The 20,745-nt window shown below is 39.8% G+C and overlaps 1 protein-coding gene across 5 annotated transcripts in view; it reads left to right on the forward strand.

Moving 5' to 3' along the window:
• Positions 1–6,307: 6,307 nt before the first annotated feature.
• Positions 6,308–20,745, forward strand: part of VRK3 (VRK serine/threonine kinase 3) — a 140,891-nt gene continuing 126,453 nt past the window's right edge. For 2 of the 5 annotated variants that reach the window (XM_075188798.1, XM_075188802.1), the window contains exons 1-4: positions 6,308–6,412; positions 11,780–11,922; positions 12,993–13,112; positions 16,283–16,432. In XM_075188798.1, coding sequence (XP_075044899.1) covers positions 11,781–11,922; positions 12,993–13,112; positions 16,283–16,432 — 412 coding nt within the window. In that variant the 5' untranslated portion in view covers positions 6,308–6,412; position 11,780. Of the gene's footprint in view, positions 6,413–6,546; positions 6,630–11,779; positions 11,923–12,992; positions 13,113–16,282; positions 16,433–20,745 lie in introns of those variants that run through there. The other 3 variants (XM_075188799.1, XM_075188800.1, XM_075188801.1) reach the window with 3 other exon arrangements.

Genomic DNA, 20,745 nt, shown 5'->3' on the forward strand with positions numbered 1-20,745 from the left:
ATTCTCCCTAAACTCACCCCAACATTCAATAGCCCCCAAACCTTTTTTTCTCCTCTGTTCCTCTCTCCTTTTTTTCCTCCACTGTTCCTCTTTTCCACTTTTTTTCCTCCTCTGTTCCTCTTTCCCACTTTTTTTTCTCCTCTGTTCCTCTCTCCCACTTTTTTTCCTCCCCTGTTCCTCTTTTCCACTTTTTTTTCCTCCTCTGTTCCTCTTTCCCACTTTTTTTTCTCCTCTGTTCCTCTTTCCCACTTTTTTTCTCCTCTGTTCCTCTCTCCCACTTTTTTTCCTCCACTGTTCCTCTTTCCCACTTTTTTTTCCTCCTCTATTCCTCTTTCCCACTTTTTTTTCTCCTCTGTTCCTCTTTCCCACTTTTTTTCTCTCTGTTCCTCTCTCCCACTTTTTTTCCTCCACTGTTCCTCTTTCCCACTTTTTTTTCCTCCTCTGTTCCTCTTTCACACTTTTTTTTCTCCTCTGTTCCTCTCTAAAAGGGCTCAACTCGCCCTTCCTCCGTGACCTTCAGCCAGGCCTCAACGTCTTTGAACCCAAATTACAGATTCAAGTGCCCATTATACTTTGACCTGAACTCTTCATCGTATGCTAGCCAAATACCCGTACGAGATGATACATACATGACATGTATCATCTGAAGCTACTTCCGCTCCTCCATGTTTTCACCAGGACGAGACTCAAGATAACACGCCATAAACCTATATGCTCCTGTCAACCAACTACGATATGTATTAAAACTAGCTTCACCGCCGCCCTTTGCCATGGCCGCCGCCGCGACCTTCTTGCCCTTCTCAGTGACAGTGAACATGTCCACATATTGTTCCATCAGAATTCTATCCCTCACAGAAGCCCTAATCCCCTTATATATGGCTGTGTTCTCACAGTGCAGCACCTCAGACCTTGTAAGCTGGCTAGCCCAAGTAGGGACCCTGGGGCAAACGTACTGGCACCTCACTGCGGCACAAAGTCTTCAGAAGCTTATAAGGGCATGCACCAGAGCCATTAGAATCCTGACTAGAACTATAACACTCAGAATAAACAGGGAAGGCAATCATTATCATCACACTCACCTGTCCCTAGGAATCCGCCAGAGGATCCTGATAGTGAAGTGGCACCCTCCTGAGCCACATCCAAAACATAACTGCCACTACGAGCGCCGGACACACCTGCAACCCAGGCTTGATCTATCACATAATCTGCCGAGAGAGTTTAGCATCCTCATCATCAAACAATGAAAGCGACCTCCACGAGCCAGAGGAATCAGAGTGGGTTCTATCCACTCGCTGGTCATCCACTACTCCAGCAGTGCAAGACCCACTGTCACCAGCTCCCCGGGCTAAGTGGGCACTGAGTGCCCTGCTGCCCAATATACCAGCTATATCTGACCTGGATGCACCCCCCCCCCCCTTCCCCAAGCCCTACGTCTGACGCTCCTGGGCACGACCACGGGGCCTGGGTATCCTACTGGGGCGCCGCTAATCTACGTGTCGCAGTGACCATTTCTGCATGTTCTCCAACCTTGGACCTAGCACCCCAAACAGATCCCACTTCTGAATAGGCTCCTGCTGGTTTAAATACACACCCCTAACCATTGGGTTGCGTGGCAGCCTAGCACCACTTATAGGTTCACTGGCAGTATACTGGCCCGCATCACCATACCCCTGCTTACCAACCTGGGTGACATTGAGCTTAGTGCTCCTCTGAGCCCCACTGCCTCTATGTGCTCTAGCACCACTTACCCCCTGGGTCCCCTTCTGTCTACGTTGTGGAGGTACAGCACCCACCCCAGCAATATGCATGCTCCAATTGCCATGCCTAGCATGGCTTACATCAGTGGCAGTGGTCCGCTGTGGGTGTGACCTAAACCCGCCAGCCATGAAAGCATGAGCCCCCCTGGAGGAAGCAGGGGGTGGGCCCCCCGGGCACCCCCTGATCCCCCTACAGAACGCCACGATCCCCCTACAGGACGGGTAAGTACACTTCCCTGTGGCTAGAGTACGGTGACCGCCGAGATGCAGCCGCATCCCGGACGTTACCGAAAGTGACGTCCATCACTTCGGCTTCTCTACGTGCGCGGCGGGAGGGAGGGTATTCATATGGTGTACCACAACACTTTTTATTATATTTGAAGGATAACTCAACCATATAGCAAAGCTATGATCAACCAAAAAAAACTACCACTGACCCTAAGGGTACCCTGTTTTTTTTTAAATGGCATAACTCAGATAAGGGACTCTATTAGATTATATTCCATTTAAAGGTACAAATGTTCAAAAACTTTTCTTTATATAGAGTGAGATGCAGATGTTTTTTCAATCTGTAACTCTTGAGCTTTATTGCAGACCGCAAATGTAATGGCCAGCAAACTGTACATTGGTGCCATCACAAATAGTCCACCTGTCACACGCCGATCCCATAGATAGGTGCCGGCACTGTGACTCTCCTCTAGGAACTGGGATTGAACCTACTTCTGTTTCTGAGACACTACTTTTACACAGGTGTTCCCTGCTACCTGGTTCTGGACCTCCTGCCGATTCTCATTGGCTCTGGAGTATTATTTAAACTATCCATGGTCCTTGGCTCATTGCCTGTTCTTCGTGTTACTCAGTCTGCATTAGGTTCTGGCTGCCATTACTTGACCTCCTGTTTGTCCTTTGCTGAACTCCTCGCTGCTGTTACCTGCTCGCTGGACTACTGCTATCTACAGCCGAAGTACCCGTTACTTTTACTTCCACGCTGGTCTGTTGAACTCCTCGCTGCTGTTACCTGCTCGCTGGACTACTGCTATCTACAGCCGAAGTACCCGTTACTTGTAGTTCCACGCTGGTCTGCTGAACTCCTCGCTGCTGTTACCGCTATCTATGATTGAAGTACCGGTTACTTGTAGTTCCACGCTGGCCTTATCTGTAACTCCTCGCTGTTGTCAAACCTACACGCTGAACGTCCACTGTGAGTTGATTGCTGCACCTGTGGCCATTCCTGCACACCTGTCGTACTTCCATGCTGGGTTCAATTGAGACTCTTCCTGTTGTTAATCTGCCCGCTAAATTACTACGGTCTGCAGCCAAGGGTGCCTGTCACTTGCAGTTCTAAGCTGGGCTCATCGGGTCCTCCTCTCCGCTGTTATCTGCATGCTGAACTTCTTCTGTGAGTTGTCTGCTGCATCTGTGACCAGTTCTACGGCTCAAGTTTCTATCTCTACTCGGCTGATCCAACAGCGCTATTTCTTCATTGATAGGTCTATTACTGAAGATACCTGTCATCTGTAGTTCTACACACGGCCTGGATACTCTTCGTTCCTCTGCTACTTCTAGGTAACTAACTGTTTGATGTTTCTTCTGTTCATTTCATCTTTTGGGATTGTTACCTGTAGAACCAACTAGTTCAACGATTATTGCTTTTCCATCCTGAGAAATATCGTGATACCTGTAACCCACCTGCTACATAGAATCACCTCTGCCTTCGGATCAGCAGTTCTACATTATCATTCTGTCGGGACTATTGCTGTACCAGTGATTCACATTTATCTGCCGTGTGTTACGCTATTGGATCCACGCATTCTCAGTTTATCATCTTCACGTTTGAACTATTGCTTTACTCATCCCATGCAGTTGTCAAGAGTTGCCAATTATGAAGTAGCATAATGTGATCTGCATTCTGCCTGTTGTCCAAGTTGCCGTGTGTTCATAATCTGCCGTTATATATTTATATTCTTCCATTCCTATTGTACCATCAGTCAATACATTATTCTGCAGCATTACTACTATCTCCCGTGTTTTATTACTATTATTACTTAAGCCTGTGAGCCGTGAACTTTTAATCCTGTGATATCAACATCTTCTGCTTCATTGTGTGCTGCCTCCACTACCCTCTGTTAGTTCTTGTCTGGGAGACCGCGACCTGCGGAATAGGAGCAGCGAAGAGTTCATGCCCACAACTGATATTAAGCCAGTATAGAGCCCCCAAATCAAATTATGCAACACAGTAGTACCCCTATATTCATATTATACCACATAGTAGTATCCTCAATTCAAATTATGCAATACAATAGTGCCCCCAGATCATATTATGCCACAATAGTGTCCCTAAATCATATTAGGCCACAATAGTGCCCACAAATCATATTATGCCATAGAGTAGTGCCCCCAAATCACACTATGCCACAGAGTAGTGCCCCCCAAGTCACAATATACCACAGATTAGTGCCCCTAAATTACATTATACCACAGAATAGTGCCTCAAAATCACATCATACCACAGAGTAGTTCCCCAAGTTCAGGAAAGGGTGGTTAAAAAAATAAATTGAAGCACGAGAAAATAAATTAACACACCTGATTATGGTGTATTCCGTAGCGCTTCACAATTGGGGACAAACATAATAATAAACGAATAAACAAACTGGGTAAAACAGACAAAGAGGTGAGAAGGCCCTGCTCGCAAGCTTACAATCTATGGGCTCTATATATTCAATTTGCAAGCTATGTGGAAGAAAAATTACTATTATTTGGCATCTCATGCTCTCTATTTTATTTTAAAACTATGGTGGAGAAAATGATTATTTTATTGGAACCTGATGCTCTATATTTGACTTGCAAATTGCAATAAGTTTTTGCCCTTAAGTAAAGCAGCAGCCACAATACATCTGCATTTGCGTCCAAAATGCAGCCTCTGGCTAGTACTGTGTTCACACTAAGATGAAACTTTCTGAGAATTTTTATTAATGTATCATCCTTGAACTCTGCAGATTTAAAGATGTGGGACCATTTTACAGTCATAGAGCAACAGTGGCGGATCCAAGGGGGGGGAGGGGGGGGCAATCGCCCCCCTAGCATGGGCTTGCTGTCAGGGCCATCTTAACAACAGTATCGGGGCCCATATATATATATATATATATATAGATATATATATATATGTAAAAAAAAAAGTGAGATATATATATATACTTTTTTTTTTTTACACAAACGCACATTCTATATATATATATATAAATATGTGTGTTTGTGTGTGAAAAAAGTGAAAAAAAAAAAATATATATATATATATATATATATATATAATGTGTGTGTGTGTGTGTGTAAAAAAAGTATTGGTAATGGGTTGAGAAAGAAAAGATAATTAGAAGGCAGACATTGTCTGACCACAAAAGTCAGATCAGCTTGGCATCTTATCTGGGTCTTTTACTGGGAATCAGCAGGGTGATTGGAGCCTTACTAATGTTTGTGTGTGTGTGAAAAAAAAGAAGTGAATATATATATATATATATATATATATATATATATATATTCACTTTTTTTTCAAATCACCCTCTTAACTTACCTTTCAATCGCTTTGCGTCGAATCCTCTTCTGTTCTTCGTCGCTGTGCTCCTCTGTGCTGTGCTCGCAGTGAATGTCAGCCGTCAGCATCACGCCCGACATTAACTGCGAGCGCATCACGGAAGAGGGAACCAGGGAGTGAGCCGGATCGTCATCTGACCTGAACGATCAGGTGACCGTTCCTCTTCATCCTTCGAAATGCACATGCGCAATTGAAGGATGAAGAGGAGCGAAGAACACCTGGAGGAGATCCTGAGACAGCACTTCCAAAGAGGGGGGCAAGTGTGATTTTTTTTTTATCACAGAAACAGCAGTTTATCGGAACTGCTGTTTCTGTGTTACGTTTTACATAAATTTGAGAAATAGTTCAATCATCTTATCAATGCGAAAAGGGTTGAAAACTATTTTTCACTTTATGAAAAGATTGATAAATGTGCCCCTTGTTGTTATCATGGAAAAGAGCAGGATGCTAAGGTAATGAAGCGAAAGATTTAATAAGATGTAATTGTCAGGCAACATCTGCGTTTAGGAGTAAAAAGGTCAACTAGGGTAATTAAAGGAATGCATGCATGTGTATTTAGATGTAAATTAGGAGTAAATATCCATTTGGAATATGGGCAAGTTACTAGCTCTTTCTAAATACACAAGTTACGTCCCAACATGAATCAGTCTCTACACCCTTACCCAGAAACTGTGGAATCGTAAGACTTTTAACATTTCTGTGTCAGTAAAAAAGACATTCATATATTGAAAATTTATATTGTTAACTATTATATAAACTAACAAGGAATTATATCGGAAACTCCTAACAGTTGGAATCCCTCCTGTGAAAAAGCTGTACTTGTTGTTAGCCCAGGGACCGACCTAGCTCACTAACAAACCAACTGTGAGAAAGAAAATGTTAGCTGAGGTTATAACAGAAACCACTCCACTTGCAGCAGTAGGAAGCAGCGGCAGCTGAATTTTACTGTACCCTCAGGACTCCTCCCCTTCCTACACAGCCCGATCACATTGCCTTGTTATATCACTCTTTTTTAAACCTACTCCATTGTTACAATTACTGTACGTTTACTGTCCAGAGTAGCAAGGTACGATGTATGTCTTAAAGCTATAAGCACGGTGTGAGTCGTAGATTGTGTTATTTTTAGTTACAAATGCAAGTCTCCCCCTTTGTGAGTAATGGAGAAATGCGGAAGTAGTGTGTGATATTTTACAGTTGTGTTTATCATATCCTGTCAAGCGCGCTTCTTGGGCATCGTGGCTGACAAATTGTAAACTATATTACTGGTATCTAATATATACATTGTTCGTATTGAACCACTTTATTCTTTGTTCCTCACCCTATATTGTCATCTAAAGGGGTTGCTTGTCAACAAATACGCAGATCTATTTTATAACAAAGTGGAGCCGTTTCAATAATTTAAAAAGCAAAAGGAATATCCTATCGATTAGGACATATGTAAGACTAAATGCATCCTCATATTCCATATTATAACAAGTGACACTGATAATGTAACCATAGATTGTCATTTAATATGTATATTTTAATGCTGATGTTACTTATCCTACTTGTAAAAGTCTCTTAAAAAGGATGTTATTTTATTCATGGCTGATTCGATTCTTTACAAGGGCCATTCCTCTCCGTAGGTGCATTTCCTGTATATATATATTATGTATAGGCAATCTATGTAATATGTCATTAGTATGATTAGTATTTAGTACTTGGAGGAGTGTATTTATTTTTTATTGTATTTTTATTTCCTTGTTATTAATTCTTGAAATATTAGTGTATGCGCTGTATATCAAAGTTATACTGCATACTGTGCAGTAGAGAAGTGAAAATGTGACTGAAGGCTAAGTGTATTTTTGCACTTTTTCCCCATTTTATTTGTGATACCAAAACAAAGAAAAAATTTAGTAAGTATGAAGGCAGGTGGTGATTAATGTGGTAGAAGTGCATACTGTTGAATCGGTTCCCGCTAACATTTGTTTTAGCTATACCTGTATAATACAATACTTATTAATTTTTGGGCAGCACAGTGGCATAGTGGTTAGCTATTCTGCCTCACAGCACTGGAGTCATGAGTTAAATTTCGGACCATGGCCTTATCTTTGTGGAGTTTGTATGTTCTCCTTGTGTTTGCATGGGTTTCCTCCTGGTGCTTTGGTTTCGTCCCACACTCCAAAAGCATACTGGTAGGTTGATTGGCTGCTATCATAATTGACCTAAGTGTCTCTCTCTCTCTCTCTCTCTCTCTCTCTCTCTCTCTCTCTCTCTCTCTCTCTCTCTCTCTCTCTCTCTCTCTCTCTCTCTCTCTCTCTTTCTCTCTGTATATATATATATATATATATATATATATATATATATATATATATAGCTGATGATGATGATTTTACAATAATACTAATCATACATAATAATCACATACATAGTTTTGCATAGTGCAAAAGGGGAAATTTGCATTAAAAAAAGAAGGCACTCTACACTAAAATGTGTCAAATCTAATAGCCAAGGTAATAATAGCTTGTCAGAAGCCACTGCAAAGCTACTAATATTTTTGTTTTGAATCAATACATTTTGTAATACTGTTTGATCTTAAAAAAGTAGTATACATTAGTTTGAGAAAGAAGGCGTATTTTCACAAACTAGGAGAATGTGGACAGTAAAAAGAAAGTTTTTTGAGTCATTCAGATTTAACCCTCCCGTCACTTTTGACAGTAAGTTATCTGAGTTCTGTGATTGGTAACTGTTAGGAATTCCATGCAGCAGATAACAGCATCTGAGCATTCTGCATCTAGGGCAGAGTTGGACAACCTGGTACACTTTAAGGGCCATATATTGTGACCTTTTAACCTTCAAAAAGGCAGCATATTACCTTAGACAATGTCCACCCTGCTGTTCAGTATATCCTCAATGTTGCTGGCCATGTCATTTTTATCTTCTGCCACTCAATCTCTGCCAGTCACTACACTACTACACTGGATCCCTTTGGCCTACATGAGTAAATTTTAAGCTTCTCACCCTCACCTACAGAGTCCTCAGCCACCCCCCCTACATCTCCAGCCTCCTCTCTACCCAAACTTCTTCAAGCCCCCTATAGTCTGCCAATGACCGCTGCATCACTACCACACTGATTACCTTTTCCCTCTACCATGTCCAGGACTTTGCCCAGGCTGCTCCTCATTTGTGGAGCTTTTTCCCATGCCCTATAAGATTAGCCTCTACCCTCCAATGCTTGAAGCATGCCCTTAAAACTAATTTAATTTTAAGCCTCTGAGCCCTCCTCGTAACTCGTTAGCCTCTGCAATCACTTCCACTCCCTCACTCAATGTCACCCTATTTGTGTCTTCCCCCTCTTTTTGCGATATAAGCTTTCATGTGCAGTTCCCACTTTCTTCTTGTTCTCATTTTACTATTGCATCACCCTATGTACTTCTAGGTCTGCTTCCCTAGTCCTGTTTTTTTGTGCCCAGGCAGAGTGAAAGGGACAGGGAAGCATGGCTCTGCTTGTTACACAGCAGTGCCAGGGGAGAGGTCTCTGCAGAGCTGATAGAAGTACAGTCATAGCCAAAAGTTTTGAGAAAAACACAAATATTATTTTTCACAAAGTCTGCTGCCTCAGTTTTTATGATGACAATTTGCATGTACTGCAGAATGACATGAAGAGTGATCAGATGAATTGCAATTAATTTCAAATCCCGTCTTTGCCATGACAATGAACTTTATCCCAAAAACAAGGTTTCCACTGCACTTCAGCCCTGCCATAAAAGGAGCAGCTGACATCAGGTCAGTGATTCTCTCGTTAACATAGGTGAGAGTTTTGACGAGAACAAGGCTGGAGATTACTCTGTCATGCTAATTGAGTTAGAATAACAGATTGGAAGCTTTAAAAGGAGGGTGGTGCTTGAAATCATTGTTCTTCCTCTGTTAACCATGGTTACCTGCAAGGAAAAATGTGCAGTCTTCATTGCTTTGCACAAAAAGGTCTTCACAGGCAAGGATATTGCTTGTAGTAAGATTGCACCTAAATCAACCATTTATGGGATCAGCAAGATCTTCAAGGAGGGAGGTTCAATAGTTGTGAAGAAGGCTTCAGGGCACCCAAGAATGTCCAGCAAGCGCCAGCACCGTCTCCTAAAGTTGATTTAGGAATGGCAGCAGGTAGGTGTGAGTGGAATGGCAGCAGGTAGGTGTGAGTGTATGTGTACGCGCAGTGAGGTGAAGACTTTTGGAGGAAGGCCAGCAAAGAAGCCACTTTTCTCCAGGAAAAACATCAGGGACAGACTGATATTCTGCAAAAGGTACAGGGATTGGACTGCTGAGGACTGGGGTAAAGTCATTTTATCTGAAGGATCCCCTTTCAGATTGTTTGGGGCATCTGAAAAAATGCTTGTCCGGGGAAGAAAGGTTGAGCCCCTCCTACTGCGGCAAGAGGGCGCATTTAGGATACCGAAAGGAAACGGTGGAAAAGTAAGCCCAGCCGGTTCCCAGCAGCAACAGACAGGGTGGCATCGGTGGTCCATCCTGTCACAAGCCCCCTTGAGGTCTGAGCTATTTTTAGAATCAGGATGCAGTTTGTTTACCCAAACATGGATTTACATGAAATGCAAAGCTATCAATATTTACACTTATCTGTGATATCCTAAAACTTGCTGTGATTTCCTGCATTTTGTGCTGTGTACAATGTTCAGACAGGTTCTAACACTCTGAACAAATGGCCACACAATAACGACCCCCTGGGGGGCCTTTTGCCAGAGCAGGCATTTGACACTTCATCTCAAAAGACTTTAGCATTTCCTGCTATCAGACTCCCTCCCTACATATGCCTAATTGGAGATTTCCTCTAGCAACCTTAAAACAAAAAACGAATTTTTTCCCCTGGTCTCAGAAATAAAGATATTTTCTTTCCCAAAATACACATAACATAAAAAATAAGTACATTTGCAATTATATAAATAAGACCCCAGCGCTATTTCCTTTAAATACATTTATACCATAAGTTACATATAAGAGATCCAATCACAGCTACCATCAGTCCTGTGTCATTCCAACAGTAAAGCATCCTGAGACCATTCATGTGTGGGGTTGCTTCTCAGCCAAGGGAGTGGGGTCACTCACAGTTTTTCCTAAGAATGAGTAAAGAATCGTACCAAAACATCCTCCAAGTGCAACTTCTCCCAGCCACCCAAGAACAGTTTGGTGATGAACAATGCCTTTTCCAGCATGATAGAGCGCCTTGTCATAAGGCAAAAGTGATAACTAAGCGGCTCGGGGATAAAAACATCAAAATTTTATGTCCATGGCCAGGAAACTCCATAAACTTAATGTAATTGTCAAAACAATTCTTTGACACTTATGAAATTCTTGTAATTTTACTTCAGTATACAATAGCAACATCTGACAATCAGGTCTAAAAACAATGAAACATACTTTGTGAAAACCATTACTTGTGTCATTCTCAAAATGTTTGCCTATGACTGTAAAATGGTGGCTGTCTACTAGCTTCAAGAAAACATGAGTGACACCGCATGTCAAAAGTACTATCAGGATACCAGGATGTTTGAGCCCAAACTCACAGAGTAATCCCTTAACCAGTGACCCCCGCAAAAAGGTATGGGCTTGGTTGAACTGTAGTGACATTCAGCCAAACTGCTATTCCTGCTCTATACCAGTTTAGTACGGATCTTAATCCCAGTATCCCTATTTCAGTAGCCTCATTAGGCAGATAGATCCTCAAGCGTCTTCCAATGGAGTATTGATCGTTGAATCAGAGATTTTTGAAAGTATTGCATAAATGTAAAACTCCGACAGAGCTGGTAGAAGGCGAAATTTCAACACCAAGCTCTTCCAGAACTGGAACACACCTGGAGACCATTGTAGGCTTTTTTTAAGCAGTCCAATATTCCCATGAGTGGGACTACACCCTGCAAGGTCATCTAAGGTTTCCCTGGGAGTTGATTGGCCACATTGTACTTAGGGGTTGGATGTGGGAGTAGATGAGCAGCACAAAGTCATTATTCTTAGGTCTACACTGTCAGGGTAACAGAAACACAAGAAATAGTGTGCATAGGTGTAAAATCTACCTCCCCCAGATAAATCATATACAGTCTTTTTTATTTTTGTTTTTAGAGCAACACTTCTGTCTGAGTCACCACTAATCACACCCTCTTTTCCTATATTAGCAAATATCTCTACGCTAGGTTTAGGGCAAATATGGCCCTTGAATCGTGTTTTGCTGGAAGCATGTAAATTGTTTGTCTGCTCTAACTTAGATAATATTCAGTATGATCAATCATTTTTCAATTATTTCTACTGCCGTGAAAGTGAAGCATGGCGTTACTTTTAAACTGTCCTACTTTCCTTGCATTAAGAAGGACAGGAATTTCTATTTGTGCTATTTTAAAATTTGAAAATAATTTCAATGATTTTGTCCCTACATTTTATTTATTTCCAGAATGATGATAAATTTTTGCCCTGAGTGTGGGCAGAAAGCAGAAGAGGAATTTAAATTTTGCCCATATTGTGGATTAAAATTTCCCAAAGATGAAGCTACAGGAACTCAGACTCTTCCAGACAGTTCACCTCTACGTCAGACAGGTAGAAATGGCTACAAAAAATATACTGCCACCGCACCCCATTGCACCACTTGGAAACGTCTTTTTGTTGTTTTTAAAATTTAAATTTTATTGTTTCTGTACTACAGTCCGAAGTGAACATCTTTTTTAGCGAAAAAACACTTCTTAGTTTTCCTAAGTTAGTTACTTGGTAACATGTCTCAATCATATTTACCTACTTTTGAGACCTCAGCTCTGGAAGATCCCAGAGGGAAGTTCCAAAGGGTAAGTGAAGGGGACAATTTGCCTCATAATGTCCTCCTGTTCCTCACTGTACAATGCTGCAAATTGCATCATCAAGCCCACGCCCACTTCACTAGGGAAGGGTGCAGGTTCTGGGAGAGGCGGCTACTCTCCTGGGGCCTGATTCATTAAGGATCTCAAATGAAGAGGATACTCATTTCAGTCTCCTGGACAAAACCATGTTACAATGGAAGGGGTGCAAATAAGTGTTCTGTTTTACACATAAGTTAAATACTGACTGTTTTTTCATGTAACACACAAATATCAACTTTAAATTTCAGTGTACAAATAAGCTAGCAAATATTTCTGTGTTACATGAAAAAACAGTCAGTATTTAACTTATGTGTAAAACAGAACACTTATTTGCACCCCTTCCATTGTAACATGGTTTTGTCCAGGAGACTGAAATGAGTATCCTCTTCATTTGAGATCCTTAATGAATCAGGCCCCTGGAGAGTCCGGGAGAACTCTTCAAAATTCATGAGTCTTACAGACTTTTAGGGAGAGTATGCAAATATGGCCACTTTTAAAAACACACCTTTAAGACACAAATAGCCTTTGTCTAACACAACTGCTTTACTGCAAAGAACAGTCCATGTAAACTTTTATATCTTATCCAAAGAGGATTTGCAGTAGCTTAGTTGCAAAGAAAGAAAGAACAAATGGTAGTAGAAGTTTTAATACATTTATGTAATTAAAACTCTTGTAGCTCCTCCCATCTCCCCCCAACCCACGTTAAATTGGCAACAATTTTAACATAATTCTGTATGATCCAATGGACTGAACCTGCTCATTCTTATTCACAAACAGGTAACAGAACTCCAGTTAAAAGTTCCCAAGAAATTGTTTCTCTCCAGGATGAACCAAGCTGCAGTCCTTCAGATAAAGTGATAAAGAGTCAGAAGAAGGCCAGTTGCTCTCCTAAAACCTGTAAGTTTAATATATATATATATATATATATATATATATATATATATATATATATACACATACACACACACTTAGACAGTATATAGAATCAGACCAAAATTATAATTAGTCTGGGATCTCTTAGATCATTTTTAATTTTGTTAATATTGGAAATATCACCAATTTTTATTACATATGTGCCGGAACCTCGCCAACTAAGAGCAGCACCCCTACCCTCGCTGCTTCTTACCATGGAAGACAAGAGGTGGGGGCGGCATTCTTGTCTCACACTAAAATGCCGGCCCAGCAGCCAGGAACTTCACGTGTAAAAAGCTGCTGATTGCTTCTTTTTCATAGTATTTCATACCGCACTGAGTAAAGTCATTAACCCCTTATAAAATTTCCAATCAATTTATTGTTATAATGTGTGTATAACAATTGTAAGGGGGGTGCACCCACACATTAACTAACATTTATACAAGAAAGAAGAGAATGAGATATGTGTCTTACAGGGCACTCAATGGCTTCACATTCTTTTATACTTTAAAATCACCAATTTTATTCATATGCATTAAAAAGTGGAGAATTCCTGTATAAGCTTCACTACATTTATGTTTTTTAGCGAAATATTAAAAGAAAGTTAAAGGGCTAGATTTACTAAACTGCGTGTTTGAAAAAGTGGGGATGTTGCCTATAGCAGCCAATCAGATTCAAGCTGTCATTCTGTAGAAGGTACTAAATAAATGAAAGATAGAATCTGATTGGTTGCTATAGGCAACATCCCCACTTTTTCAAACCCGCATCTTAGTAAATCTTGCCCAAAGTGTTGATTTCATTGACCTTAATGAGTAAACTGTTAAAATGGCAGCTAATTGCTGTCAATCCATGTCACTACACTCAATTATACATATAAGAATTACTTGAAATTTCTATATAGTCTCATTCCTTAATGCAATGTTGCACAATGAATAGTTTGGTTTCATTCTAAATTATCACTTTGCCAATAAATTGTCTTTCTAACATGTGTGTAATATTCTGATTACAGAGTAATAATGGGTTTCACTGTGTGAGTTTATATCCCAATATACATTACTTTATATTACACACCCCCTCCAATTTCACCCTGCAAGCAGGAAATCAAAAAGTCTGTTTTTCTACTACATTGTATTGGCTTTATTTCACCTGCAAGATTTTACATGTATATAGGTTGTCTAGTTTTATATCAATTCGTTTTTCTATTGCAGATTAAAATTGGAGGAGATGTGTAATATAAAGTAATCTATATTGGGATATAATTTCACACAGTGAAACCCATTATTACTCTGTAATGTGAATATTACACACATGTTAGAAAGACAATTTATTGGCAATGTCATCATTTAGAATGAAACCAAACTATAAATTGTATCTCTCTTTTAATATTTCACTAAAAAACATAAATGTAGTGGAGTTTATACAGGAATTCTCCACTTTTTAATGCATAGGAATAAAATTGGTGATTTTAATGTATAAAAGAATTTGAAGCCATTAAGTGCCCTGTAAGACACATATCTCCTTCTCTTCTCTCTTTTTCATGTCAGTGCTCAGCGCTCTGTATGGGGACATTAAAATCGTTGGAATAGTGACAATATTTCACTTTTTTAAGCTCCCTCTAACCATTGGTACCCTAGGAGACCGGCTAGTTTCACCAAATGATAGCGCTGGCCCCGATCGGCTCCTAAGTATGGTGCGCAGGCTCAAATGAAAGTATGATAAATGTATATGATGGAGTATGGTAGATAAAAAATGTCATAACATATAAAGTAAAATAATTAAAATATTTGCATACAAATAAATGTAAATACTGACCCACATAAGTTTAGTTTATTTCCTGCTCAATCACCTTAATAAAATAATCCAATACTGTTGTATGCGCAAAACCTGAGGGCAACAAAGTAGATGAGCATGTTCAGCTGTAAAGGAAAAGTTTACTGCTAACTGCAAATACTGTGACTAGCCTGCATTAAAAGGTTCATTCTAGCGGTTAAATGTATCAATTAAAACCCAATGGTGAACAACCCTTACAGCGCTCCACAGGCCACTGCTGCAGATAGACTAAACTAGAGACTACACTCAAGTCAAAACAAAGATTATAGGATTAAATGGATAGATCAATCTTTCTGCGCCGTGGCTCCCCAAATAACACAACAAAATTAATAAATATAATAAAAATAAAAATAAACAAATACTTATATTCGATCGTGTAGATGTATTCAATTCTCTTCACTTTTCAGTGGTAGTACGCATGTATTCAATTCTCTTCACTATATGTATCAAGCTGAAAATTTCCGGAGGGTTTTAAAAGTAGAGATATTGCCTATAGCCATCAATCAGATTCTAGTTATCATTTATTTAGTACATTCTACAAAATAACAGCTCGAATCTGATTGGTTGCTATAGTCAACATCTCCACTTTTTCAAACCCGCAGTTTAGTAAATATACCCCCAGGAGCCCAATGTTTGTCATGATAGTTCCACAACCTGGATTTGTAACAGCCAAGTCTAGAACACAGTTTTTATTTATCTTAAGGTTTCTATGATGCTCTACCATCCACACATTTTGTAAGAGTGAAGAAAGATAGTATATAAAGATGATCTGTTGACTTTTTTTATTATATTTTTTTGTTTGTTATACTATGGTTAAAATAAATATTATTCACCTCCCACATTGCAGGTCACTTCTCCCAGACAGCAGAGCGCTTCACTTGCACTTTCAATTGAGGCTGTACTTTTCCCATGACCAAAATTACTCCCTATGCTGACAATCAAACAACATTAGCCATCAAAAGCATGCCGCAGGCTCTTGCTTTGAGTTCCATTCAGCTTGTGTCCACACAGTACACCTCCATGTAAAAAAAGATACGCTGCATTAGATTGCTTGATTCAAGAGATTTGAAAAAAAATTACTCTTCATCACAGACATCCAAATTCTGCATCACTACCCCTTATGCACAACTGGCTAAGAAATGTATATGGTTGAGATTGAGAGGACTAATAAAATTTGTATTATGTGTTTTATACTGCTATGTACATTTTATATTTTTGTGTCATAAATGTTTGGATTTTCTGTTACTAAAGTTGCAAACGTTTTAGTAAAAAATAAATTGTTGTGACCATATTTCATTTTTGTGTAATTATCGGTTACATTCAAGATGGTAGTCAAACGTGCATCACAAATATTCCAACTAAATCAGTAAAATGCTGTTCTACAAGGAATGCTTTGAAGAGGAAGGGCAGCTGTACCCCAGAAAAGGGAGAAATAGAAAAATTGGAGATTTCACCATGCAAACTTGAATCAAAGAGTAAGTCATATCAAATGATAATACAGGATGCAAAGGGTTTTATTGTTAATCTAATATAGATATATTTTAGTTGTTTTTTTATATTCTGAAAATGTGAGCTATAATGAGCCTGATTCATCAAGGCACGTACTCTGAGCTCAGTGTTCAGTATTTAGGCTTGGCATACTCACAAATTCAGCAAGGCACAAATCTCAAGATATTGAATTAATGTCACCTGGTAATAATAAAGGCATTAATGATAAATCAGTAAAAAAAAAAAGTGTTTTTTTTTTTCCATTTATTTTTTCCATGAAATACATTTTTTGGAATGTTGTTAATGTCTACTGAGCATAAAATACATTTTTACAGCTCATGATTGCAAACACATGTTATAGCATACATATGAGACTGTCATCACTACTGATCAGGTCTTGGACTAGCCATTTAGCTTCTGCAAGAGATACGGCAGAAAAACAAGTAACTTTGAGATGCTCAGAGCTGGATTTGGTATGGCTGCATGTGCTTAAGTTTGGCATGCCCTTAATGTACATTGAGTACGGCAAAATGCCCCTTCCCCGCCAAGTTCACTCCCCTAAATCGTAGGCTGCACTATGTGTCCTTACCGATCATGGATGCAGCAGACAGGGCTATGTTCACAGACATTTCTCCCAATTCTGGGCATGCGCAGAGTGATTTTGCGGACGATACGCACATAATCGGCATATACGTGTCTTGATGAATCAGGCCCACTGTGTGTTAAGATAGACACATGGTTAAAATGAAAAAAATAAATAAAGAAAAAACTATTATTTTTTTTTACAGTTCTTATGGTCTGTTTAGCAGAATTGTCACTGTATGTCTGTCATGAAGACAAAGCTACAAGTGATGCTTATATAACTATGTATTTACACATTAGACAAGGAATCTTCAAAACTGTGCCCCTATACTTTAATATAAAGGCATAAAATGATTATACCTCTAGAGCAGTTATTTATCTAAAGATATAATACCCCATTACTGTTTTACACTTCCAGCTTTGTGAGTGAGCATATGGCTACCTTTTATAGTTTAATTATACCAGATGTGGTATTTCTTCTGGTTTTACCATTTATTCAAGTCTTGTCAATTTTGAGGAATAGTGTTTTATCTGCAATTCTACATCATTTAGTATGATGCAGTTTTACATCATATTATAGCCACTGACATCTTTTAGGAGATACCAACATGGAAGAAAACAGATAACTAGGATAAATAACAAAAAAATGTGCTTTCCTGGAATGAATAGTGAGTACTGAATGACGCTTTATTTTTAGAATATTGAACATGTTAAAGGTGACAAGTAGAGATGGGCAAAATTATCTTAATTCAGTTAGTAAAGTTATTTGTTTTACCCACTGAAAGTTTTGTTGTTTTTTTTAGTTGAATTTACAGCTATGACTTAAACCCTGTTAAAATAAATTTAGAAACTATGTTGTACTTTAATCCATTAAAACACAATATTAATTGATACAGATTAGGATATTCAGTAAATATAGCTGAAAATCTAATCATTATTCAGTTCTAAAATCAATTGACCTGCCATAAAGATTACTTCTGTGAAAAATAATCCTTATTTATCTACTAATACCTAATGGAATTAAATATTGTGAAAACACTGTATGTTATCTTTCAGTATTATGTTAATTAATCAATTCTGTACAACATTATATAAGAATATTATCTTACAAGATGTTTAAATTAATTAATTCCAGTAGTCAAAAAATAAGTTCACCATATTTATTAAGATTTAAAAAACTTTACTTTTTTTCTGAGCAGGTTAATCTAATTACGTCATGCTTGGCAGTTTATTGGTTGACATTAGTGTACTGCAATCCTCATCATGAAGGGGGAAGGGGATATTTATAAAAAATATGTTCTACAGATAACCGTGTAGAAAAGGAAGTTTTGCCCATAGCAACTAATCAGATTCACAGTCGGTGACCCCAATAAGCAGCTCCCAATCAGAATTATTCTCTGCTTTTTTTATATAAATATTTGCTATAAATCTATGATGAAATTGATCTGATCTGGATGCATTTCCAAAGAGCTTTCTGGACAGTCAGGTGTAGATACTTGGTGAACAGCATGACAGTCTGAGGATCGGGTGCCGTGTGCACCTGGGGGCTACTGAATGGGCAGGGCATATTTCGGCAATGTCTCGCCCCAGTTCTATTGCAGAGCTTGCTCAGATACCCAATACCCGGGAGAGCTGGAGATTCCTTCCAGCTCTGCAGGAAGTTTGGTAGATCCGGTGTCTGAGGCACCAGGCCAAGGTCCTGTGGGCACCATGGCAGCGGTCCTAACAGGACTGGCTTGGGACAGAAGTCTGGTGACTTCAGGGTTTAGTTAGGGTTTCTTCTTTTTTATTGAGGATATTGGATTTTACCATGCCCCAGCCTTGTGTAAAAGAATTACATTGGCACCCCAACCCGGGAATGAGTCAGATTGTGATTGTTCCTCCCAGGAGGAGAGTGAAGTTGATACAGGTTGTGCAACGGGTATTAGACAAAGGCAGTCCCGGAAACTGCAGAGACTTCTTTGTTCAAAAGAAAGGAGAAAAGAGTGGTTACTTTTCCTTTTTCACAGATGAATTATTTTGTTGGGCAAGGTGTGGGACTCACCAGACTAAAAGTTCTTGTTGTCCCTTAGGCTGTAGAACTGTTATCGTCTTCCTTATGAGGATATTGTTAAATGTTAAACATCTTCCAAACTGGATGCCTCTGTTGTGCGGTGGTCTAAGACAACTACCATTCCCATTGTCAGTGCAGCCACATTTAAGGATGGTGCAGACAGTAAGGTCAATTTTTATGGTGGCAGAAGCCTCCATAAGACCCAATTTAGCTTTTTAAACAGCTTTCTGAGGGCTTGTTAGCTGGCAACCCAGGGTCTGAATTGCTTTCTTTGGTGGAGAACATTCAGACAACTACAAAGTACTTGGAAGACGCAGCTCCTGCTGTGGGACTGATTAGAGCTATGATTTCAGTCTCAGCAGTTTTGGCTCGTTGGACCTTCTGGCTTAAGGACTGGGAGGCTGATGTGGAGTACAAGAGAACTCTTCCTTGTTTGTGAGATATCTTGTTCAGACCTGAGCTTGATAACATCATTAGTCAGGCTACAGTAAGTAAACTGTTAATGCTCCAAAGGCTCCAGGTTTCGCTCCTTTCGGTTCTCTGGAAGAACTAGGAGTCAGCATACCAGATTGCAATCTTCTGTCACTAGGTATGCAAAGAGAGAGACAGGTTTGTACAGGCTTGAGCTGCTAGATGTGCAGCAGTCAAGCCTGTATTCTGCACACCTAGGATCCAATGTGGTGGGAGCCCATATACACCAATTCCAGGTCAGTGATTGAACACTACCACAGAGGTAAAAGGAGTCATTAATCAGGGATACGTGATAGATCTCCGAATTCGACCCAGACATTTTCTTACCACAGAGTTTCTCGCAGATTGGACATAGTGTCTTACTCTGTGAGAGGTCATTCACTCCATGATTTATTTAGGGGTGATTCTACCAGTCCATGACCATAAAAAAGGTTTGGGTTTACTTCAATCTTTTTTTGGTTCAAAAATCCAACAATTTGTTCAGGTCCATACAGTATCTGAAATCAGTACACACCTAGCTTCGGGTGGATAGATTCAACATGAAGTCCTTGAAATCGGTAATGAACAGCATGTAACGGAATGAGTTCTTGGTGTCCTTAGACATCAATGACATGTATTTGCATATTTTGATCTGGTAGGAACATCAGTCCCTTCTTAGGTTTGTCTGTTGTTGCTGGTAACCGGCTGGCTTACTTTGCCACTGTTCCCTTTGTTTATCCCAATTGCGCCCTCGCTGTAGTAGGATGGGCTTAGCCACCACTGGCTGCCACCACTGGACTCCTTAACGGCATCCAGAACCGCATTCCTTCTGGGTAACTGTACCTGCTAGTGTACCCACTTGCTGGTACACCTGGGCTGGTATACCAGGCTTCTTGCCTTCAGATTATGGTTGCTGTGGATGGTTCCCTCCCTGGCGTATCACACCGACCAGAGCTGCAGGGAGCAGGTACTGAAATGCTGGCTCCTCTTCAGAACAACCGGAGAACGGATAAGATTTGGGACTAATCTATAGGTCACAGGAATTTACAGCAGGGTAACTAGTCGTCAAAGAAGGTTCTTGAAGCAAAAGATGGTTTATTAAAACAAGTAGTCCTAACAAGGACAGTTCACATGCCAGTCTGGTACTAGCGATCTTTCCAGAAGTATAGATTGTACAATAATGATACATTTCAGTGCAAACCAGTGCTGTTTCAT

The sequence above is a fragment of the Mixophyes fleayi genome, chromosome 10 (genome assembly GCF_038048845.1).
Source record: "Mixophyes fleayi isolate aMixFle1 chromosome 10, aMixFle1.hap1, whole genome shotgun sequence".
NCBI classification, from domain to species: domain Eukaryota; kingdom Metazoa; phylum Chordata; class Amphibia; order Anura; family Limnodynastidae; genus Mixophyes; species Mixophyes fleayi.